Source organism: Amphiprion ocellaris, chromosome 24, assembly GCF_022539595.1.
Source record: "Amphiprion ocellaris isolate individual 3 ecotype Okinawa chromosome 24, ASM2253959v1, whole genome shotgun sequence".
In the NCBI taxonomy this organism is placed as follows: Eukaryota; Metazoa; Chordata; class Actinopteri; family Pomacentridae; genus Amphiprion; species Amphiprion ocellaris.
Genome location: NC_072789.1, coordinates 12,212,104 through 12,237,976, shown reverse-complemented (window position 1 = coordinate 12,237,976; position 25,873 = coordinate 12,212,104). Strand labels below are relative to the sequence as shown.

Here is a 25,873-nt window from a genome sequence, read left to right as displayed (position 1 = left end):
CCATAGGCTGCCGGTGACGGGGGCTCGCTCATATATGACCAATGAGGGGCCACGTATGGATACACTGCGGGAAGCTACTGAGCATGCGCACTGAGGCTTTGGACTGGAACTGAACGAGCACATTTATCTATGTTAGAGGAGGTCAAGCTGCAGTTTTGCTTTTATTTAACGACTCAAATCAACATTTTGTGGCTATTTATCAACTTTTTACCACATATGTGTGAAGAACAAGAAAAACCAAACAGTCCAGCGTTTTTGCTTTTTTGTTTTTATTTGAGGTGCAACTGTCTAGTGCAATTGTAATGTCACATTTGTGATGGGCTGAGGAACATGCACAAAACATCCACATACTTCTGCATTTTCCTTATCTTGCTTTTTTATCCTTTCTTTAAATCGCCAAGTGTGTCATATTATTGTGTTCAGCGCTCCAGTTGCACTACGAGCAACTCAAAACACTTGGCTGTACAAAAAAAAAAAAAAAAAAAAAAGACAACACACGTCCCCAAAAATGGTACAAATAGTCCAGATCATTGGAGCGAGTGGATTCACATACAGTACGAGGCCGTGAGTCACTGCAGGAGAGACAGCATCTTTAGTGTTGAGGTAAAACTTCCTCTTCTGTTCCCACCCTGAGTACTGACATCACTGGTAGTTAAAACCTGGTAAACCATAGATATATATATAGAAAACACAGATACAACTTAAAAAAACAGCTTGGATATATGTATCTATGGTTAGAAACCAGGCACTTGGCAGAGTTGAATTGGAAATTTTAAATCTGTACAAAGTTCACTACCTAGAAACAGTCATGTCCTAATTGTTTTTTTTGTTTTTCTTTACAGGACATTATTACATCAATAAGAGCAAAAAACAGACAAAAAAAGAACAAAACAAACAAAACAAACCTCCCTAAAAAACACTGATTCCCTGCATAAATGTTTTAATGCTCCATCCGGGTAAGACGTGGGGAGTTCAGGGTGGGACGGCAGAACACCGAGTTCTCAGAGTGAACAACGAGGCGCAAGCTAATTCATGTTTCATAATTATTTCATGAAACCCCCTCTCTGTGGCGCCCTCCTTGTCCTGTTCAGATGCTGCGAGGATAAAGATCCAGGAAGCTCCCATTCCAGATGGGCTCGTACGAATCTTCCTTTAAAAAGTTTGTCTGCTTCGAACAAAGTGCACGTTGGGGGAGAAAGGAAACGATTAAACGACTGATGGATGGTTGAGGTGAGGAGGGGGGAGGCGAGACGATGGCACACTGCGAGGGGGATTGGACCAGAGCCTCCGATTGGTCGGCTCCGTCTTTCCTCCTCCTCATCACCACGACGACGACGATTGTCTGAAGCAGTAATAAAAGACGAAGCAGACGCGCAGTCACTCCCGCATTCACACACCGGTGCAACTCCAAAGTCTGTCGGTTAAATAAAATGTGCAACAAAAAGTAGGTTGTTTCTCGTCGGCCGGTTCGGTGCGGCTCCTCAGACGGTGGCGTAGAGTCCGTTCACACTATGGCGACACTCCTTCCTCCTCCTCATCTTCTTCCTCCCATCCCCCCTGTCCGTCATCGAGCTCTCCGATGTGCAGTTTTCCGTGTTACGCAGACGAGCCGGAGTTCTGTGAGGAGGGGAGGGCTTGTGTGGTTCCGCCCGGGACCGGAGGCTGGGCGGTGCTGGTCGGGGAGCCGCCGGTCTGGACTTGTGCCTGGAACTGGGCCATCTGCTCGGGGCTGGCCAGGTTCTTGAGCAGGTTGTTCTCCTGCTCCAGCTGAGTGTTGCGTTCGATCAGCTCCTTGATCTGCTCCTTCAGCACCTCCACCTCCTCGCGCACCGCGTACATCAGGTGGCTCTTCACCAGGTCCTGAACACAAAGAGACGCCACATGAATAATTCAGCTGCTCCTCGTCTGCTCTCAGACACCAGCTTCCTCACACTCACGCCTTGTTACACAACACAAAGCTGCTTCACTTTTCAGTTTTAAACTTTGAACTGAAATGACAACAGTTTTCATCCCAACATGTACAGATTCAACGCTTTTCTCTCACAATGTTTTTGGACTGTTGGTCAGATGAGATGATGAATTTGAGGGACTTTAACAAGTTAGCAACAAGATATTCACCAGATTACTGAAATTACATTGCAGCTAGATTCATTCAAGATTATTCTCTTAATTAATCAGTTGTTTGGTCTGTAAAATGTCAATTAGTGGTCACAAATATCTTGTTTTCTCCTCCACCCAAAGATTTTCAGTTTAGCATCATTAAGGAAGAAAGAAAGCATGAAACAGTCACATTATAAGAAGCTGGAATCAGAATTTTTTTCTTGAAAAATGACAGACTACTGGATGAATGAGACATCTGAATTAGCTGCTTCATTTATGCAACCGTGTTGGCATGTCGGTTCCTACATGTGAGGATGTGCTGCTTTCCTGTCATACGTCATTGTCAGCTGATTATCAGAGGTTTGGACTGTTGGTTGGGCTTTTTTGGGGAAGGTGTTTGTTTTATTAGATGGGGTGGGCTGAACAGAGGCAGAAAAGCACCACAGGGTTTCAAAAAGCTATCTGACACTTATTTTTATAACTCCACTAACACGGGGGTTTCCAAGTGGCGCAAAAATGACACATCTGCGGGACTGAAGTGACACAAACACACTAGAGGCTAAAAACGGCCACATTTGCGTCACCACACTCGGAGGAAAATGTGCACAGCATGAACTCCTAAGGAAAAGCTGGATTTAAATCATTATTTTAGAGAAACATCTGTAATCCTGTGATGATGCCCGAGCAGCAGCCTGTTGAAAGGGGGATTAATAATCTGAGCATCCCCTCTTGAGTAGACCCGCCCCTGCCTGCCTCCTGCCTCCCTCCTCCTCCTCCTCCAAACGCAGCAGCGAGGGAACAAAATGTTCTGCACCGGGATGGGAGGAGCCAATCACCGGCGGAGTTATTTATACCGCGCCGAGGGGAGGCTGCTGCTTGCCTAGCAACACGGGACGGACAGGGGGAGACAGGGGGGAGAGAGGGGCAATGTATATGCATGAGAACCAGGGGAGGTGGGGGGGGGCGTGTGAACCTGAGTTTGGTCCACATCAAGCTGCCAACTGGATGCAGGGTCACCGGTCCAGCAGGTGCAGATATGCGGGAAAATGTTGCTTTTTACCGCAAACTGAAAGTCACCTCATTCATTCATTCATTCATTCATTCATCCATCCATCCATCCAGCAGCTTTGTGTGTCTGTCCAGTTCAGTGCAGCACAATGATCAGGAGCTGGTGTGTGTGTGTGAGGTTACATAACAGCAGCAACACAGGGTAGAAACAGAATCTTACCATCGCTTGTTCTATCTTGTTGTCGATGGCCACGACACTGGCGCCAGAAGAGCTGCAAGCAAACAGAGACACGCACATCAGAGCCTGAATGATGTAACATTACGGGTTCTCCTCACGATGCTGTGATGGTGGAGAGAAACTGGTTATTATTGAATAAATCCCCATTCGGCGTCCAGTCGGAGCAGCTCTGCGCCAAACCCAGTGCGCAGGAAGCCTACCTATTGTCGACCCGCACCGATGCGCTCTCCTTCCCGAGCACAGAGGACAGAAACGAAATGGAGAAATTCCTCAGCTGACAAACGCCCAGGTCCATCGCCACCGTGTAGCACTGAGAATTCATGCCCTCCCGCCCCTTAAATTCCCCGCAGGCGAGTCACCGGCCGCACAAACTGCACGTCCAGCGGTAGAAAAGTAGAAAAATGGCGCATTATTGAGCGCCGGGGGTCGCCGCTGCTCGCAGCCGGACTAGCGACACAAAGACTGAAGCAGCGGCTGCGGCTCGACTCGGCACAGATCCTCTGGATAATCCATGCAGGAAAACAGCGCCAGCAGGCCTGTGATTGGCTGAGCGGGGGGGCTCATTAGCATAATATATGCACGGCGCTGGCGCCTGATTGGACGAGAAAGTGGCTCATTGGAATAAAACCTGCAGCATCTCTGTACCTGCTGCCAGTTAGAGCATCCACATCACTGCATGCAGACACAAAACAAGCGACTTAACAGCACATTTAGCACTTACACAAGCACATTTACTACATTCTGCTCTTAAATTCAACATAAAATGCAGCTATATTGATTGATATTAGATTGTTTTTGCTCAAATCTGTGAGGAAAATCTTAAGTGAACCAACACCTCCCCCTGTTGGTTCCACACTAATGAGGAGGTCACATTCTCCATATGATTCATAGTTTGACTTCTCAAATTCCCAGGAGTTGACCCTGAGGTAAAACTGGGTGAAAGCTGACCTCAAGAGTCCAACACAAATAATCACTAACATTAGGAGGAGATTGACCCTCAGCAGCTTTGTTGTATTTAGTTGAGTAAATGGGAACACTCTGTTCTCTGCTCTCAATCAGGACCACCCTCTTGTTTTTCTATTAGCGAGGAGGCGTCGGTGCAAATTATTCACAAAGTGCCTCAGCTCTCCTTCTGATAAATAACGAGTCTGTCCACAGGGAGAATTTAAAACAATTCCCAGTTTCAGTTTCTTAACTGTGATGATATCCATCTCCTTTCTTCAGTTTTAAATTATTTTTTTTAATACCTTTGGGCTTTAGGACTGTTTCATAGCTTCAACGATCAGGAAAGCAGTATTAGTTGCAATAACAGCATCATTTTCCAGATTCTAGGCCAGTAAAATGCAACAAAATCAAACACAAAGAATGAATGGCAACTAACTCAGCTTGAAACAAAGGAACCACTTTTGTTATAGCGGCATAATAAAGCATAGTAGCAAATGTGAGAATAGGGGATTTATATGGCTTTAATGATTATTTTCCTCATCAATCAATGTGACATTTACTATTATGATTTAATATTTAGTTTATAAAACATGTAAAATGAAAGTTACTCAAACAGTTGCTGTTATGTAATGTGATGCTGATCCTTTCATCAGTTTCCTGTCATTCCTTTGTTGGAAGACACACATTTTATAGCTTAAATAGTCAACAAATTACGACCCAATAACGAAAAAAAGACTAAATATATTTTCCTGTAGAACGCTTATATTCTTGTATCTTAGATGGTAAAATTAAAAATGGTGACTCAATCAGCTTAAAATAAAGGAATCACATTTTTACAGCACAATAATAATGCAATAGTGCAACATTAAACAGCTGAAGTGAGACTAAGGCAACTAATGATCATTCTCCTGGTTAGACAGTGGTAATTTTATAAGTGAGCATTTTAGTACATTAAATGTTAATAAACAATTAATTATGAAGCAAAAAAAACAATCTTGGGTTTCAGCTGCTGAATATGATGGTATGTTGTTGCTTTCCTCAGTTTTAGATCATTTTATTGAATTATTTGGGCTTTTGAGCTTTTTCAAGACTTCACCTGGCATTTTATAATGTCAGTAAACAAAAAATTGTCAAAAATAACATTTATGTAAAGGAAATGATAATGGAAAAACAAAAAAATGTCATATTGCAGTAACTGTTGGCAATAAAATACTAAATGCAACTAGATCGGCTTGAAACAAATGGATACAAAGGGGTTAATAATGGAACAACAATAAATCATGAAATGAGGTGTTGGAAAACAGCTGAAGTAATAACAGGTGACTAGTACGGCAACTAATGATCATTTTCCTGATCCATGTGTTTTGATTATTGAGTAAATAGTCAATGAAGTATTGATAAATTAGTCTGTGTTTAATATCAAGCAATCCTTGGTTTCAAGTGCTCAAATGTGACGATACGTTTTCTCAGTTTCATGTCATTTTACTTCATTTCTTTAAGCTTTTGGACTGTTTTAAAACATCACTTTTACTATTTACTGACATTTTGCAGCTTAAATGATGAACATATTGTGCAATATTACTTGCAGCAACTGTACTTTTCCAGATTATTAGATGGTAAGATTAAAAATGGCAACTAAATCAGCTTCACTGATAAGGAAAATAATCAATCGGTTGAATTTAATGTGCGATATATTTTTATCATTGAGCATTTAGTCTATTAAATTTCAATAAATTACTCGTTTAATTATCAAGCAGAAGTTCTGAAAACTGATTTTAGTGGCTTAACTGTCATGTTTCTCCTTTCATCAGGTTTATGCCATATTTAATGTCTGTTTGAAGACATCATCTTTACCATTTACTGATATTTTATGGCTTAAATCATCAACAAATGATCAAAAATCGGATGCAATGATCATCAAGAGAAATACTATACACAATAATCGTGTTATTTGTCTGATTATGAGATAATAATACCAATAAAATGCTTAAGTTGTAACAAACTCTGCTTGACAAACAGGCTTTGTATTTGTTATAGCCACATTATTATGCAAGAGGACAATGAAACATGAAATGGGATGTTGGAAAACAGCTGAAGTGAGGAAAGGGAACTAGTACAACAACTAATGATTGTTTCCAGAATCGCTTCACATACCATTAATTTTTATGATTGAGCATTTAGTCTATAAAATGTCATGCAGCAAATAAAGCTCCAAGATAAAGACGCCTTTAAACGTCTGGTTTTGTCCAGAACTCAAAAATTTTCTGTTTACTGTCATATAAAAAGAGAAAAGGAGAAAATCCTCACATTGCAAACCTGAAAACAGAAATTCTTCAGTATTTATACCTGATAAATGATGGAAATTACGTTGAGTAAATAAGGTTTTGTGAAATAATTATAAAATTAAAGCATTGTTTCAACTGTAGAGGAAACTATAGAGCTATATTTGGTCGATGTCTTCATTTTCTCTGACAATAAACGGAATAGAGATGAATTGATATTAATAATAACATTGAGTTGCAGCCTTTATGTAATGAATTTTGATGCTTTTAGTTCCTCGCATAACCTGTTATATGATCGATTGATCCCTGCAATGCAAATGTGAATCAGTTACAGATTTATTACAAAATAGATTTTCAACTCTTTTTGATTTACTCAGCGGCGTGGAAATTCCTCCAGCACCTGATCAGATCAATACTTCTCTCAGATTACTTATCAGTTTAGGTAAACGAATGGTGTGGTCTGATGTCATCGCTATGGAAACAGTTTGGATAATCAGGACGCAAACAAAGGGGAAGTACGTTGAATGCAAACAAGTGTGGTCAAGATAACGAGACAGAAAGTCAAACTGTTACACAAATACGAAATCAGTTTGAGCTTATTGACCTCTGACTGCTTTCACTGACCTTCACAGGACATTTAAGAGATTCAGTAATTATTTAAATCCTGAAACAGCAGCAGTGTGATCTCTGACTGCAGCTCTTGTCCTGCTTTAAGCACCTTAGCTGTGTTATGTCTGACTGGCTCTATGTACTGAAGGGAAGTGGACTGTGAGTCAGTTTGGGGGTAAGTTAGGAGACCAGAAACTCATCTGATGAGCAGACAGAGCTTGTAACCAGCGACTTTCTTTGTGTTTTACTTCCTCCAGCACCGTCACTGACTGCAGGTGGAAAGTGGAGGGAACTCTGAAGTGATGGAGTGATTTTAGAGAACTGGAAAATAACATTTGTAGTGACTTCTGCTTTTTTTTTTTTTGTCTTCGAAGGCAGCAGCGTCACATGTTGTTGTGATAAATGCTGATGCAAATGTTAATAAAAAAAAAAGTTGCAGACACCCAAGAGAAAAGGTATAAGTCAGGTGTTGGGTGTGAAACAAAAGTACTTCAACTGTAGGAAATATTGTGTTTTTGTAGGTTGGACAGATGTACACATTTTGGTTTATTGGGTTTGGGATTCTACTAGTGGAACTGGATTTATATCAGGCAGCTGAAATTGGAGGGAAATACTGCACAGAATGTAGGCATGTTAAAGAAACTAGTCATGTGAATGAGCATCGACCAATCACGCTTTGACCCTCTCACACATGCATGTGCAGGAGCAAGAACACTGCGTCCTCGAACAGTGCTGCAGGCAGCGGAGCAGCAGTTAGAACATGCTCAGGTGGTTCCTCGTTGCAGGTAGAGGAGGGTAATGCATTCACACGCTCACGTTCAGCTGCATGTTTTTAGCATATGCTTGTACGCCGACAACGCGACATCAACAATCACACACGACACATCACGACAAAGCCCCTTGTTGCGACCCTGTCTAACCCCCAGGCTGCCCGCCACACCACCGCCAACCCCCGGACAACACCACAGCCAGCGTTTACCTCTTCAGATGCTTCTCCAGCTCCCAGAAGAGCAGCTTCAGGGCCATGGCGTCCCTGCCCTGCGCTGCTCCTGCCCCGGCCAGCCCCTTCTCTCTCATTGATGCTCTCAGGCTCAAAGCAAACCCGCCCCACCGAAAGCTCCCCAAAACAAACACCCCTATTCCTCCTCCGTTCTCCTGACCTGTGGCCTTTGCCCCCGACCCCCTGCTCCCTTCAGCTGGGGGAGCTTCACATAGGGGAGCCTGACCGACGGTGGAGCCCAGGATGGAGCTGTGAGGTCGGGGACGGGAGAGGGAGTGTTTGTGTACAACGGGAGCGCGCTCGGCTGTGCTAAGTCCTCCTGATTGAACCCTTACTAAGCCTGAATCACATATAGACTCTAAGATGATTGGGTGCGTGGAGAGGAGACATAGGAGGGCAGGCGCTGATGTCACTGCATAAGGAGCCGTGTCGCCTCCCCCTCTTTGTTGTTATGTAAAGTGTCAGCAGAGATTAGGGTGATCCGTCCAATAGGATGAGCTACTTTTGACCACACACCCTGCTAACACGCTCACTGCCGCCCACAGCTCCTTCACATCGCTCCTGCAACATCCGGTCTGAGGTGAAAACAGTAGAGCTTCGCCACTCTACAGCTCCATCGTCCACCTGCTGCATCCCTCACAGTTCCTCCCTCCTTCAATTATCCAGAGGAGGATGTGTACGTTGAACCACGCCAGCCTTTAGCCGTCCTGTCAGCCCTCATCAGTGGACGCACACACTCCCAGTATGGGTCTAAACGCTACACGTGTACCTCCATGCGGCTCCCACACTACAGTCTGAACAAAGACACAACGACACATCAGACAAAGAGCCGATACCAAGCACCAAATACTCACAAAACACTCACACAAGTCAGCAGTATAGAAAACGGCCAAAGTTAATGAGTCGAGGAAAAGTGGAGAACAAAGAGGAACTCTGGTGGAAGATGGCGCACAGTGGTGGGGATCACAAAATGGCGGCGAGGGGCGCGCTCACAGAGTTTGTTGGTGGGTTTCAGCTCAACACATGCAGTGAAATTATTAACCTCATTAGGTGAAGGTCACGTCTTCTATTCTTCTCTTCACTGTAAGTGTCACTAATCCCAGAAACAGCCAGTGACCGGAAACAAGAGCACTGAGGCGCTGAAGTTGGACTCATTTTGTCAACTTGTGTTTTCAGTGACCTCTTAAAAAAAACAACCACCACTGGTCAGTTATACACAAAACGTTTCTTATTTGGAAACTCCTCGTGCTCTATATATCTGTACATTGTGTACTTGCCGGGCAGGGTCGGTGTACGCATGCTCGCCTGGAACAAAAGGCTCAAAACTGGTCGCAGGGAAGCCTTCACCGATGAGGACACAGTTGATTTCAGCCAATCATCGATGGTGCAAAAGACTCTGCTCAGCCAATGATGACAGACCTTGATGTCATGACATCACAGATGGGACGCTTTCATTCATTATGTATCCGCATTCTTCCAAAGCTTGTGTATGTTGCCTGTAGAGAAGCCTGACCCATATATTACCTAACCACTATGCAAAGCTAAACGTACGTCGATACCACACTTGGTAGACGGCAGAACAACAAACAGGCAGAGCGGAGATAATGTCATAACACTGATGAAGAGCTCAAGGCATCATAACGGCAAATTAAAACCGTTTTTCCTGGCCGAGCTACCTTGTTGATGCTCCGCCAAGCTATTAGACTTAATTAGTTAGGTAATGAGCTCTCAACCTCGCCAAGCTGTGGATAAAACAACTGGCAGAGCTCATTTTAACTCTCTTAAGCCTTTAACAAGACACCCATCCACATGGTGTTTCAGCATCTCCATTGATCTTAAAATGCTGTGAACGTACCACGTTAAAGTGCATCTCTCACCTTCTCAAAAAGCACTTTTCATGCAGACCTGAGCACAAGAGAAAATGGTGGTGGAGCACATCTCTGCCACACCCTGAGGAGCTTACATAAGGGTGGATGTGGAGCCACGGTGTGGCAGCCGATGAATGTGGGGAAAACACAGAACACATGGTGCTTCCCACATAGTTAGGAAGCAGTGAAGTGTGTTTGAGAAAAGTGACACCGCCTGTCTTACATCTAGTCTGGCAGTTTTAGCTACCAAGCTTCAAAACTGAGTGGATGAAATGCTCAATTTAGACTTTTCTATACATGACAGGAGCTGAACAGTTTAACCTCAGGGAGTTTTGTTTTCATTCCCTGCAGTAGTTAAACTCGAGCTCTGTTAAGTATCTAAAAGAAGACAAAAACTCAAGGTAGCTTTCTTGGCATGATGTCCACAAAACTAACCCCTGGTGTATCTGCTGTACAGTCACGGTCTCCCCACTTTTACCTCCTTTTATCCACTTTGTGGCTCACAAAAGCATCCAGCTGAGTGTAAGTAACACTTCCACCGCACTTTATTGTGTGGTTTGAGAGAAAGCAGCGCGGAGCTCTTGTGGAGCCATCAGTCAGGCTGCAGTGTGTGGTCCGGACACAGATCCAGACTCTGATGCAACTTATATGAAAATACGAAAGGGTTTGATCACATCGCAAAGCAATTAGGGATCATTCATGAAAGTCATCTCCACCAAAGCCACAACACAACTGGAAGCCATCAATCACTCTGAAGACTCACTAATGCATCTCGACAGTAGGTGAAACTGATGGGATTGGTCACACACTTTGATATTGACTTTCTTTTTATATTACCTTGCTTCTAAATTTTTCCCTGCATCCCTGTTTTTTTTTCCTTTTTCCTCCATCGGCTTGTATGCTGCGCTGTGATTCGCCTGCCTCCTTCCGCATCACTTCCCCCTTCAAGCAGCTGGGAGCTTGTGTGTGTGTCTGCACGCGTCCTTCCATCCTGTTAGTGTGTGTTTGCGTCTATGTTTGCAGACTGGCGAAAACCGGTTTGGTAGGCTTTTTAACTCTGGCCTTTACTCGGCGGAGAACCGATGCGCAACTGCACAAACACACACAAATACACACTTAACTCAAGCAAAGTGAGCGTGTTTTTACTTTTCCCAAAATTGGAAGAAAAAATAGGAACACTCGCACAGCTGAATCTGTAGCTGCAACATGCAATTATTTCCTCCAACAAAATGCATCTACTTTTTTACCATCTGAGGACAACTTCCCCTGATGTTCGCCCAAACAAAACAAAGAGCAGCAACGCCCCAAAACTCTAACAGGTCTCAGGGCATCGCAGACTGAGGGCGGAAGCTCTCTGGAGCGTAAATGAATCCGTCTCTGCCGTGCACGCAATGCCTTATATAACCAGCCTCAGAGCCATATGGGCCATGAAAGAGGCAGAAGACGCTGGCTGAGCCCCGACATCTCTACCCACTCAGTGATCGTGCAGACATGATGGATGAGCGACTGCATTTCAGAGCTCTCACACATTCCTCACCCACTCCAAAGTTTTTAAGACGGACAAAAATAACGGAGCATTTTCAGCATCCACCTTTGAAAGAAAGGTGATATAGAAAACAGTCCAGGGAGGAGACTTGACTTGTCAAACATTGAACTAAACTATTTTTCTCAAACTCTCTAAATATCTGTGGTTAGTGGACAAAATAGGACATTTGTGGGAAACACTGACTGACATTTTTCACCATTCTGTGACATGTTACTAACCCAACAACTGATCGATTACTCAGAAAATAACTGACAAATTAATTACAACCCTTGAGGAGATGCTATCATGCATGTGTAAATAATGCCGCTACAAATGGATTTAATTGCCTGTTAATCTGCAGATTATTAATAATTCAGTTGAAAAAATGTCATTTTCTAAAGTCAAAAGTGAAGCCAACAAATTCCTTATTTTGTCTAAAACCTAGGTATTTGGTTTACTGTTGCAACAAACAAAGCAGCACATCCTCACAATTTAGAATGAGGTCATATAATACCGATAACAGTTGCCAGTGAATCCATCTTTGACCAACTACAATCTACATTCAAGATTCAAGACCTTTATTTATCACAAACGCAATTATACATAGTATAATGCGCAGTGAAATGCATTGTGCACCTGTCCCACACTGAAACAATAAGAATAATAACACACTATATATATATATATATATATATATATATATACACACACACACACACACACACACACACACACACAAATAAAAGTGTCAAATAGTGCAACATAACATATACTGTATATACAAGGTGAAGTGTAATTCTGGAAAAAGCATATACTTGTAGTTGCAAATGCTTTTTCTCCACATAAAAACAACTTCTCCTTCACTTACTGTAATCCATGCGTTTAAACACATATTATAAAACCAAATATTACACAACCGTACACACACTGACTACAGAGAAACGTCACATGACGCTACGCTCCTCACCACAGTCACATGGACCTGCACTGTGTTTAGGTTTAAGGTCTGAGGGCGCTCGCTGTCAACGAAAACACAGTGAGAAAGCTGACAGTCGGAACATCAACAGTGAGGATCTTCCCAGCAGCGGTTGAGAAACTTTGCTCGAGGCTCTCTGCAGCGTGTCGGCTTCACGTGGGGATGTGAATGTGTTACAGTGGGAACAGTCCGGGCTACGACGCCACACAGTCAGAACTGGCTTTACGCAGAATTATTACTATTTCTCTTTACCCTAAAGTCTGTGCTTTACCAGGAAGCGTCATTTTCAGGGGGGATAAATGTTTTTCTTGAGCCAGTACTACAGTGGTCAGGTTACTGTGTGTGAGAGTTTGAAATTTTGCTTCAGAAGAAATCTAAAAAAGAAGCTGGAAAGCACAGGCCTCTGGAAGCAGGTGGAGGGTAACGATAACAGAGCATCACATTACTTTAATATCCATCTAATCTCCTGGGGGAGGAGGGAAGCATGAGACAAGTCTGGAAAGCACTGACAGAAACTTTTACTTTGATATTTTGTTTTGGTCACAAGCCATGCTGACCGTAAATATGCAGCACCCACAAAAAAAACACAGCTGTCTCAAAGTACAGCAGAGGGCTTCGTCTTCAAGTTTATTTCAAGACAAAAACTTGAGTAACGTGAGATGTTTCATTGGTGTGTGTGCTGACCAGTTAAGATTGATGCAATCTAATACACATTTTACAGCTATTCTGGCATGTCAAAGTATGACAGCAAAGCAGTAATACTTCCCAGCAGTGTACAGCAATAACTTCTAATTATATAATTACCCAAATTAAAGCAACAAGGCCCCAGATAAACAGCAAAAATGATTCTTCAGCACCTCTGAGCTGTCAACACTAACTATGGTTACTCGAGGTTTGATTAGGACTCCATCTTGCTATTATTTTCATTGTCAATTAATATGTCCTCTGTTTTCTCAACTAATCAATTAGTTGTTTTGGTCTATAAAAAGTAAGGAAATGGTGAAAAATGTCCAACACAGTTTAGGAAAGCTCATCAAATGCCTTGTTTTGTCACACCCTAAAGATATTCAGATTACCATCATAAAGGAAACCAAAAAATACTGAACTTTATGAAGAATTTTATGAAGAACAGAATTTTCTAAATGGTTGGCATTCAGTTGTTCAAAATTGTTGCAGCTTGAAGTTTGTTGGTGCAGATTGAAACTCTACAAAAAAAACAACAAAAAAAAAAGACTGAACTGCAAAACATCGCAGGACAGGCTGCGATTAGATATAAAAACATTTTATGAGGAGGCAACAAAAAAATTTTTAATTTTTGTGATTTAAATGCAGGACTTCTGATTTTCTAAAGGCCTATATTTGGGAAATGAAATGCAAAAACTTTAGGACTTTTCAAAGCCTGCAGACACTGTTAAAAAAAAAAAAAAAAAAAACAGAAGCAGTTTCCAAGAAAATGAAATTACAGTGGGAGTAAGTGAGCAAACAGTACATTTTTTACACCTGCCTCTCCTTATTTAGTAAAACTGCTCACAGCTGCTGCCGACTTTTAGGTGTTTCGGCACCTAAAGTTTAATTACAGGATGTGAAGCTTCATCACATTTCTCCCGTTAAGTCGATGTACGTTCAGAAAAGGTTGCTGTGAGAAAAGCCCGAGGGAGAAGCAGGGAAGTGACAGGGAGAATGAAACCAACATTACAGGTGTCAGAAGAAAGATTTGTGACACCAGGAACTACAAATCAGAAGTGCTGCTTCTTAGCTCATGTTTTTTTCCTCAGTGTAAAGCAGTTCGATGTGTCTCCTGTAAATGCCGACTGTTACACACACACTGGCCATAAACCGCCTTGACGACTGAAGTCATAAACACTCCCAACTCTGAACAGCAGACAGACATGCATGGACGCATAGTAGCTCCTCTCCGGCCTGTGACTCTCTATGAGAACATGCAGCGCTGCATGTAAAAGCACAAGGCCAGAAAACGTGACACTCGACTGCTCGGCTCTGCCCAAAAAACCCCCCAACCGAAACACCGAGCAGATAAAGTTCTGATCTTCACACACATCAAGATGCAGTTTCAGGGATGACAGCAAAGTCTGAATACATTGCTCCTCCAATGTTGCCTCAAGTAGGGTAAATAAATATCAAATATGACTGTCAGAAATATCTGCACGTGATACATACATGCATAAATAATAAAACTGGACTAGTCAGATGCAGACTGACGGCAGAATGAATCTACAAAATGTTCCACAGAGTAGTTGAAAATGAGTGGATGATTTGACTGGTCATTTATCAGATCTGATATTCAGCATTTTTGTGATTTCAAATATCATAATTCTCCATTCAAAAATGCACGACTGTCAACACTCTCATGTCCTGCTGACTCGTTACACATCACAAGTAAAACCAGCCATCAACACTGAAGCTTGAATGTTGAAAACTTCTCCTTTGATTAAACATGCAAAACATAAATAAAGAAGGGATTTCAATAAAGTTTTGCATTGGAGTTTGTGTCATTCTAAATTTTGACACCAGAATTTTCATCTTTATTGTCAATCTGTCCTAAATATCAGTTTACCAATAATCCACATTGGTATCAGTCCTAAAAACACAAAACACATTGATTGACCCTTGATTAATCTGATCCATAAACAAAAAAATCACCAAAATGACACCATTTATTTGAGCCAGAAACTGTATAACCAAAGCAATCATCGAATTCTTAAACTAGTCATCTCTGATGTGCCACTAAATCTAGCCTTAAAATAGTGATATTTCATCGATATAGCTTTATTACTTTGCCAAGGAACATGGCGGAGTTCTGCGACGATCGACGTACATTTTCCTTTAGGCAAAATTGCGGATTTGGATGACATTTTCAGGGAAGGTCAGAAATGACACAATGGCAATGTGATTAGGTTTTGGCCATGATGCAGCTTATAGTCTGGATCCACAGATTTGCTAAAGATTTCTGTATCATTGCGAGATAGTGGCGCAGCATCACTGTAACTATGACAACAAGCAAACACTGTCAGCTGTCTGCTGATGATCACATGATTGCGATCCTACTACAAATCAACCACTGTGGACTTATCGGGACTTATCTGTCGGACATGATATAAGGAACAATTGATTAAATTGTGAGGGTGTTTCTGAGTCCCATCAATTCCCGCCACCTGCTGCATATTTCGGTGACGCGCTTCGATATCCATACACAACGTACACATGCATAACACACGCCTATTTAGCGCAAGGTCATTTTGTTTGTGGGTACATCTATATTAAATAGCCACATTCTTTAGTGCCGTGATTTCTGCCACAAATTTTTTCAAGATTTCAGCCATTGGAAATGATACCAATGAGCAGCCTCGGCAGAGTACTACACTCTCTGAGTGCTTTTCTTGTTCTAATAATTCGCCTGCTTGCTTTCACCAGATTCTGTACAAAACTAAATATTCTGTGCTTTTCAGCACAACTGATGAGTCTTTAATGATTCTGCTTCGAGCTACAGTGATGTTACAAAAATTCAGGGACTTCTTTAGGGAACCTGGGCTGAACTGCAGGCTGTGTTTAGACAAGCAGGAGACAAGTATGAAACTGATTAAAAAATGTAAACAGTAAAGTGTCTGGAACACTTTGGGATTTTTAAAAAAATATTTGTAAAAAGTAATCAAAGAAATTAAACTTGCAGCTGTCTTTTTTATGATTTATTGCTTTATATAACTGTCATACTATACAAAAGAATTTGAATGTGAATTTCCCTTGGGATTAATAGAGTATCTATCTATCTATCTATCTACAAAATACACTTGGGTTCTCTCTCTCTTTCTTCGTGGTTGTTCTGTTTCCATAGAGGATTTAATATTCAGTGAAAAATGAGCCACAGTAAGTAAAAGAAGTACAAAAACTAAACAAAGACTTCAAGGTAAGTCAGCGGCAACCAATATTTCCATTCTTGAATAATTTTCTGATGATTACATTAATATATAGATTGAGAAAATCCTCCATACCATATTATAACAATCATAATGAATCCAGAGAATAATCTGAACAAAAAGTATTAGCAATTCAAACGCAGTGTGCCGATGAAACACAAAACCAGCACGTGCTCTGAGAAGTCAATGTCATAATGATTTAACCAACCGACTGACTTCCAAGTGAAACTTTATATGAAATCTTTTGCAGCACGACACATTGAAGGGCTTCCAGAGTAAGCTTTTATTAGTCATGCTGACAAGCTGATGTCCAAAGGAGGACTGGATTCGTCCAGACCTACAAACACGATCAAAACCTGCCTGAGGATATATTCTATCAGTCACTGCACTGCTGGGGAGCTGATCGGCCATGATACACCAACTTTTGACTACAAGTCCAGTCAACATTAGTTATACAACACATAAAAAACAACAAACAATGACCCAAAGTACTTTCCAATCAAGAAATAATATCACAAACTTACTGCACAAATTCAAATATTATAGGTAAAGAGTCCACAAGAATCTATACGAATGTACCTGACTAAGAGCAGATCTAAAACCACTCATTGGGTTGGGATTCATTCATTCATTCATTCATTGCATGCAGGAAGTACACTTCCACTTAGCTGCAAGGCACATTTTAGGTCACCGATTCTCAAAGCGCATTATGGTTACATAAACAACTGCTGCCCAGGCTGGCAGGATTTATGAGTCCAAGCCGCCACCTTGTGGGGAAACAGCAGCACAGCAGCAAGGCAGAGTAGAATGACGGCTCATTCAATGCATCTGCTGAAGCATAACTCCACAGTAAGTCTAACTGACAGATAAATTACTTAACAACCTTTAGGAGTGATTTATTGGCCTTGACAGACAGGAGAAGAGGCTGCTCAGTGAATCAGGAGGAATACTAAGCCTATCATTTCACAGAACAGCCTATTTAAAAAGATCACACACAATGAAATGAGCCGGTTTACAATTCCAAGTATTGCAACTGCAAATTTGGAAGACTGGCAGATAAGTCTTGAAGCTGTGGTATAAGAACTAAAATTAAAAGACTAAAATAAGGGTAAATTTAAGACAAATTTTAGGACAATCATGTTGGAACACTTCAATCACGGCATGTATAGAGATAATTTGTTCAGAGGGAACAAATACATATTTTTGTCCAAGTAAACCTGAAAAGTCTAATCTTTAAAACTCTTGGTTTTCCTAAATTCATAATAAAAGTCTTCATTTTTTGCATGTTTCTTTGGTCAAAATATTGCCTGTAATAAACTTAAATTGGATTTATCTCGAGTAGGCCTTTCTCAACAGATAAAACTAATGCGAAAAAATAAAGATAAAAACAGCCACACAATTTAATATTAATGGAGTATTTTAGGATCTAATATTAGTGAATGAAGCACACATTTGTAATAAAACTTCTGCACATACGTCTCCAGTAAACTCTTGATCATGTCTCGATTACAAGGCCTCACAGTCTGAACCCTTCAAACCACAAAGAGAACCGGTGAAATCTGTCTAAGCTGGTTTCTTCTGGGCTAAACTACAACCATCTTAGAGTCCTAATTTATTCTGGTCGTTTTCCTGTTTGTGAGTCATGTACAAACTAAACACCTAACATTCTTATCATGGGGTGTGTTAACTTGAGCAACGGTTTGCCCGTGTGTGACTCACAACTTAACTGTTTAAACCACAAGTGGGGGTGACCAAAATTAGTAAATTCAGCAAAGCCCTGGGGATCCTCAGCACCTGGAATTACATAATCTAGTATTTTCTTGAAGACAGAAACATTCCTTTCGAGTGTGCCTCTGAGCGTATTTCATCTCGGCCCGTCAGGGACTCCCTCTGCCTCCATTTTGGATGGCGAGTCAGTTAAAAACAGGTGTGTCAATATTAACAGAACCTAAATCATGACTCAGAGCTGGTAGAGCTACACACAATGCATGACAACAATCAATGGACACTGAAGTGACATAAAAGAGCAGCTTTCAGTCACATAATGACAAAAGATTGAAAGGAGGCAAATCTTCTAATCACACTTAATATGTGCACATACAGGATAAAATACTTGACAGAAGCAGAGAAACACAAGTAAGCTTGACAAACATGTTACACAAAGTGCCTCCAACAGAAAAGTACACTCAAAGTTTAGTATTCATTATAACGATCAACTCCTACTTGCAAGCAAGACAACAAACAATGTTAAGCTCTGAATGTAGCTGGTAAATGACAAGATGAAAGCTTTTAAAAATGATTTATGAACATATTCAAAGTACAGTTCTGAAGGAGCTCTCAATCAGAAAGTAAAACTACATCTAGAAAATATTACCCCGCTCCTTGGCAGCACATCAGAACAGAGAGTCCCTTTACAACAAGGCTCTTTTGATAATTTAATGTGCCTTGCCCGGCACAACAAAAGGAGCGCTGGCTCCGACTATCTACCTTTTTCATGCCTGCGATTGAGACAGTTACGATTGATTTACTAGTATCACCTCACTTTGAATTCAAACTGTGAACCCAGTGACTTCACAGACGTTTAAACTGACTCAACAGCTGCCAGACATTTGGTTTTCATTGAAATGCTAGTAAAACACAGGAAAAAAAGCACCTAAAAGTATGAAAGAACGCTGCATATATAAAGCTGTAGAGAAATGCTGTGTACAGGTTTTCTGTGAAAATAATCATTAGGTTGCACCTCTGATTTTTATGGCTCTAAAGGATGAAGTCATTCGGATAAATTGCACTACAAAATGCAATATGACAGTTGAGCTACCTTGGATGTTCAGTTGGGTGTGAAACACTTATAAAATCTCTTTTCTAACATACAAGCACATGACAAACATTTAAACACTTGCACCATACTCTGCAATCTTGTTATACATTGTATAATGACAATAAAGAATATTCTATTCTATTCTATTCTATATACAAAACCTGGGAAGTATATCTGTACGCTTAAGGTGAAACAATATAAAACATCAGTTATGGTAATGAGTCAGATTAATGCTTTGAACCCAAGCAATCAGTATAATCTTGCACGCCCAGTTATTTATGAGGTATAATTTTGGTTTTGGCTCATTACCAGCATCACAATGTACAGTAAGAAAGACAATTAACTGCTCATGTTAAAGTCTGAACAACTTCCAGGGTCACACTGGTGAAAAATAACATCACTGATTGAGCTATTTTCTCCAAAGTCTGCCTGTTTTTATGACTGGGTCTACAAAGAGGAGCAAGCAATGAATTCCCTGCAAACTGGATGCCAAGTCATGCTTCTCTACAGGCCTTTGCTGTTGACAGTAAGGGAGAAAGGTGTGTGGATACGACACAGGCGACAGGTGCACAGTCTACTGGAAGTGCGTGTCTGTGTGAAGGTCAGAAATGTTGTCCCTTCTACTGTGAACCGACACTGGCAGATATCCAAACGTCAAATTATACCGGCACCGACCTGCAGGCTGAAATTCTGCCTGAGGAGGTGTAAGGAGCTTATGATTCATATCACTGACGGATGTGAAAAGTGACAGCGAGCAGGTGAAACGCAGCAAACAGAGTCCTGTAAATCACACACACACCCACCTTCACAACTCTGCTTTACAACCAGCCGGCAGCCACGCATACAGGTGTGTCTCAGCAGGCGTTTCCAAACTCCTTACAGCTGCAGCATGTCTATTAAACAGCTCAACGCCACTCTGACAACAAGGAATCAGCTCATTTGTGCTCCATACGCAACACTACATTTCCAAAAATCACCTGGACAACTAGCTGTTGTTCCAGTAATTTACAGGTGGAAAATGACTAAAATAGGTTTCAGGGTCAGCTCAAATTTGAGGTGTATAATTCTCTGGTGTAAGCTGCTGCAGTGTCTCAATTTTTCTGCTTTTCTTCATCTTACAGTATCACTGCAAATGGTTTAGTATAAGTTTTGGATTGTTTGTGTGACAAAGCAAACATTTGAAGATATGAAGTATTTTCGGACACTTTACTTGTCCAGACAAACTGTGCTTGTCTCTCTACATGCCTCTCTACTCATTAGTAGACACAGGAGGAAATGGCCAGCGTTTAGGGGAAAACATGCAGACTTTCCTATGGCACGAGATTTTTTTAACTTAGAGGAAAACATTGCATGTAAGCAGCGAAGGGAGATGATCATTTTAGCAGAGAAGAACAGCCGAGTGTCGAGTAGAAACGGTTTGAAGAAACAGCTGACATGATGTACTGCGGCTCAGCAGAGGAATGGAGGCAGAGAGAGAAAACAGAGGCTGACAAATGGGAAAGAAACAGAGAATAGGAGACAGAAAGAAAACAGTGACAGTAATAGAAACAGAGGCTGATCACAGCATGACATGACTACAGACAAAGACACACACTGAAACTGTCTGCTGCTGCAGCACAGAGGACAATTCACAGCAAGGAAGCAGACAGACAGACAGACAGAAAACACACTTACAGAAGAAGGCATGCAGAGGCCATGTAAAACGCATACAGCCTTTATCGGGTGCCATGAATTGCTGACAAAAGCCTCCACAAAGAATACAGTCCGTCTCTGTGTGCAGCTGAATATTAGTAAGATTACATCAACATGAAGCCAGCAGTTACTGCACCCTCCATCCCTCTTTTCCTCCAGCTCAGACATAATGTGATCAGCTGAAACTATAAAACTTCGGAGCTCAACAAAAACTGCTGCTGTGGTCATAATTGCATTTGATTTGCACTTGTTTGCTCTGCAAATTGTTGATTTCCATGTAGAACTACTGACAAGTCTTTAGTTGTCTCCATTATACTGCTGATATTTTTTTGAAGAAAACTTTTTTCCTTTTATGCATTTGTTGCCAACAGGTAAATAAAAGCTACAATTTTCAAGAATACATTTTGTATTTCATTTATGGGTGCTCTGGTGAGGCTGACAGTAGTCAGTTGAACTCCCTCCATACCCTGCAGGCATTATTGTTGTCCTCACAACATGAATCTCCTGTTTAACCAGAACACAGGACAGTACAGTGGTAACACTAGACTGCTTCCAAAACAGTGCTCCATTTCTCTGCAGCCACAGTTCATCAGATTTATGCAACACAACTTCTGATCCAGTTCGGCCTCTGCAGCACAGACAAACATTTCCACAGCAACTTCAAATGGGGCATGGGAAGGTTTTCTAGGGCATCGACTCAAATTAGACCAACCTTGCATTTTTTAGAAACTACCTGTAACTGCAGTGATCACTTTGGAGCATGAGAACTAGCTGAGAGAGATAGCATTTAGTACTCGTACATATAAATAAACTGCTGCACAGTTCCCCCGAGTGGTACAAATCAACAGATCCAGAGTCTAATAAAAGACTAAACCCTTGGGGAGAGGGGGAAAGGAGACGGAAAGAATGAGCGACTAAAGGACAGAGTGAGACACAACAACAGGCAAAATGCAACCACAGAGTGGCGAGCTAATGGAAGTGGATGTGTGATGGTCGGGGGTCGACCAGGGCAGAGCATCTGCTGAGTCACGAGCTCCCTCAGTGACTCAGCAGTTGCTCTGATTCGATGCCAACCGCTGATGTTCTACCACAGCAATGTTTCACATCTGAAGGTTGCCAGAGGGGCCACAGGGGACAGAGGATCAAGCAAATGTGACACTGAACATGCGGATATGAAATAAACTTTTGCTCAGCAGTTACAAGAAAACCAATGGCAGGACACTCCTACAAGCAGAGCTTCAGTTGCAGGTTAGAAGAGACACCATAATCAGTACTTGACTGTTTTGACCATTTAGAATAGGACAGACATTTCACTGATTTTCTAGCAGCAACTGTGCTGCAGCCTGAACTTTAAAACAGAGTTTACATTTCAACAGTTTCAGCACGTCATCCATCCTCACCTGTCCTCGTCTCCTTCAGCATGCTGAGTCCTGAGGCCTGCAGCAGCAGCCACCATGAAGGCGCTAGCCTCTGCTGACATCCCCATGTGGGCCAGTGTTCCTACAGCACTGCCAGCCTCCGCAGATCCCTCTCCGCCTGCTGCCACCCCGAGCCTGGGCAGACCCAGCAGGCCTTGGTGCTGGAGGAGAAGCTTCTGGGCATCCTCCAGTTGGGAGGCTTTTATGGAGCTCCCTCCTCCAGGGACATGGGTGAGGGTTGTGCCTGGAGTGAGGAGGGGCTGAAGGTCAGCTTGCAGCGCAGTCAGAGGCATGTAGGGGGTCCCATGGGTGGGCAGCATGGGGACTGAGATTTGTGGCTGTGGGTGAGGCTGGGGTGGAGGCTGAGCTGGGAGGATCTGTGGCTGTCCTGCAGCAAAACTTGCCTGAGGAGGTGGGGCTACTTGACCTTGATGGGACAACTGGGGGGTAATGCTGACTGGCTGTGGTGCCATGACCCCCGGTACTGGCGCTATGGAGACTCCTGTTGTAACATGCGGCAGCGGAGGCTGGACTTGTGTCTGGAAGGGAGCAGTAGGCTGGATAAAATCCGGCTGTCTGACACTTGCTGGGGCCATGACCCCCGCATGGAGCTGAGGTGCGGGGTAACCTCCTTGGGGTTGAGCCTGGTGGGAATCCATCACATAGGGAAGCTGCTGGGGTATCACCGAGGCAGGCTGACTCACACCAGCCTGGGGTGTCACCTGTGACGTTGCTGGAGGGACAGTGACAGGAACCACAGGTTTCTGCATGTGAGTTCCACAAACAACCTCCTGGGGTGAAACATAGGTGAGAGGAGTGGTCTGAGCGAGTCCCTGTGGTGGGCTCTGCATGGCTTGTGGACTGGTGTAGTCCTGGCTTGGAGGCTGATAGGGCTGTAGGGTGTGAGGCGGCTGTGCAGCAGGTACACCCGGACTAATCCCAACATTCCCCGTATCAGTCTCTGCAGCCACATCTGCAGCTTTTGGTGCCTCAGATGTAGTCGGATGAGGAACCTCCTTTTCATAGTACTCTGTGCACGTCCATCTTCCTTTGCGGAATGGCTCAGAGTTAGTGTCTAGTTTGACCACTCGGAAACGAGAGCCGGTCGCTGTTTGAGTGTGCTGGGTTTGAGTGTTGGGGGCAACAGCAGCAGATGGGCCTGTTCCTCCTCCAACAGAAGCTACTTGCCCACTCACATTAGTGTTGTCTAAACCTGCAGGCCCCGAAGGAGGAACAGCAGCAGCAGCAGCAACAACAGGGACAGCAGACACATTAGAAATATTCACATTACCTTGTACATGTGGGTCAGTGACTGACCCACCGACAACAGCGGCTACTTGTTGACTTGCAAGTTTAGTGTTATCCAGTACTGGTGGCCTTTGGGACTGGCTGGGCCCAGCTTTGGAACCTATAGCCGGGCTGGAGGTAGCCAAAGGGGCAATGGGAAGAGTTGGTAAAGATGGTTCCACTCCTCCCAAGCTGTCAGAGTGATGGTGGTGGGCCTGGCTGTGTTGCTGAGGGTAATAATGATGGTGCATGGTTCCATTGACCATAGAGGTGTGCTGCTGGGACCCCTGAGGGATGGAATGAGGCTGAAGAGGCTCATTGGGAGACACAAGTCCAGGTGTGTCCACCCCGTGGAGACTGTTCAGCGTCTCATCCGATGAGCTTCTCTCCGGCACACCTGTATCCGTGGCCTTGGACATGGAGACATCCAGCATATCAGAGGAGGAGAGGTCTTCAGTGTGCGACTCATCCATGTCATCATAGCTCTCTGTGTCATCTGCTAAACTGTTGTTGCCGCTCACATTTATCTGAGCAGAGGTGACACTTGTTATCTGGAAGCCACTTTTCTTCTTCACCTGAGCTCCAGCTGCTTGGGACTGGGGCTGGTGATGGGGTCCGGGAGAGGAGGATCCAGCCTGGGTTGGATTGTCGTCAGCCGTGGCTACTCCACTGCCACCGGCTGCGGAGGAGGCGGACGCCCCGCTGCTTCCCCTCCTGTAGTGAAAGGACGTTTTTCGGGTCCCGGTCCCGGGCGGGTCTCCGGAGAAGTCCTGGTGGTGCATCCTTACCGTGAAGCAGTTATCAAGGCCAAGAAGTGGCAGACGGTTATGTGCGCTACCGACTAGCTAACACAGATGCTAGCTAGCTGGGTCAGCTGCAGTACCGCGATACTAACGAGCCATAAGTGAGAAGTCATATGATTTATGTCCTTTAAAATCAAGCTAAACGTTCCCAGATGTAGTCAGGCTGAAACGTTAGCTCGCCGGCGGAGTTCCTCCTCTCAGCTCAAGTAGTACTCCAACTTCAGAAAGATTAAAAACAGTGTATTTAAAGAGCCAAATAAAATAAAGAATGCGAATTTCAGCTAGCTGCTGTTAGCTAACAGCTGCGCTGGGTCGCCAGCAGCGATTAGCCTCGCTCCTCTTGAACTTTGTGTACCTTTCCACTGCCAGTTACGACTATTTAGAGGATATTACTGTCACAATTAAGCACAGAGGAATTAGTTTGAATAATTCAGGTGGTCTTCAGAGTGAAGCCTCTTAGCTGGCCGGTGTATGTCGCAGGAAAGCAGTCGTCGCATCCATTCCTCTCCCGGCCGTAGAGTCTCCTTTTCCCCGAAACAAAACCGAGCCCAGGTAAGAATACACGCCGTCTGGTGTCGTTAGACGGCGGCGTGTGAATAATATCCGTCTTTGTAGTGATAAAAAGTGCTCACCAAGTCCATGTCGGTGTATCTTACAGCGTCCGTGTTTGCTGTCTCACTGCCGGTGAGCAGTAGCAGCTAACGGGCTGTCAGTCTCAGCGGAGGGAGGAGGAATGCAAACACTGGCACTGCGCATGCGCAGCAGTGCCAATTTCTTAACACTGGTGCAGTGTTCAGGCTCCGCTGTCAAATGGGATTTTACCACATCCAAGCATTTAACTACATCGCATTCGCCTTTTTGTTGTTTTTATCACCCATTTATCCAGGCATTGATCCGATTTCTTCTACTTATGCAATATTTTGAGAATTCTGATGTTGGTAACACGCAGAGATTTTCCCAATGTTTGAAATCTCATGTTCTGAACAGATCGTACAACGTGTACTAGGTATGTGAATGCAGCATGAGCTCTGGGTTGTTTATTTTTTCTTCTAGGAACCCACTGTTTGGGAAGTGCGACTACTGTATTGAAAACACGAGCTGTTTGAACTTTAACACCATTGACTGGTGTATTCATATTTTCTCTACGCGAAGGTATTTTCCTTGTTTATGCTTCATAGTGTGTCACAAATTTTAGCTTTATTTAATATTTCATCAGATCACACAATAATTTGAGGAAGACCGATTTTCCTCCCTAGAGAAGTTTCTCTAGCCTTAATTTTCTGCATTCAAATCACATTTTGATCGATGGGACAACAAGCGATTTAAGACAAAACGCTGAAGAACAATATCAATATAACCTTAAAGAATACTT

At 43.0% G+C, this 25,873-nt stretch overlaps 1 protein-coding gene across 3 annotated transcripts; it reads right to left on the bottom strand.

Moving 5' to 3' along the window:
- Positions 1-252: 252 nt before the first annotated feature.
- Positions 253-25,215, bottom strand: zgc:65895 (uncharacterized protein LOC393546 homolog). 3 transcript variants are annotated; one of them, XM_023297857.3, is made up of 3 exons: positions 22,394-25,215; positions 3,329-3,380; positions 253-1,860 (listed from the first exon to the last, which is right to left on the bottom strand). In XM_023297857.3, the coding sequence occupies exons 1-3, from the start codon at positions 24,478-24,480 to the stop codon at positions 1,597-1,599; spliced, it is 2,403 nt and encodes an 800-aa protein (XP_023153625.1). In that variant the 5' UTR covers positions 24,481-25,215; the 3' UTR covers positions 253-1,596. The 3 variants fall into 3 exon arrangements, with proteins under 3 accessions (XP_023153625.1, XP_035798635.1, XP_023153627.1); XM_035942742.2 differs by lacking the exon at positions 22,394-25,215 and adding an exon at positions 8,162-8,629; XM_023297859.3 differs by lacking the exon at positions 22,394-25,215 and adding an exon at positions 3,547-3,869.
- Positions 25,216-25,873: the final 658 nt, after the last annotated feature.

Bases quoted from the DNA above. Each gene is read 5' to 3' on its own strand.
- zgc:65895 (XM_023297857.3), bottom strand. From the start codon at position 24,480: ATGCACCACCAGGACTTCTCCGGAGACCCGCCCGGGACCGGGACCCGA. The intron at 3,381-22,393 runs GTGAGGATGGAT...GTTTGCTTGCAG, and splicing joins GCTGAAGGAGACGAGGACAG to CTCTTCTGGCGCCAGTGTCG. The intron at 1,861-3,328 runs GTAAGATTCTGT...CTTTGTGTTCAG, and splicing joins ACAAGATAGAACAAGCGATG to GACCTGGTGAAGAGCCACCT.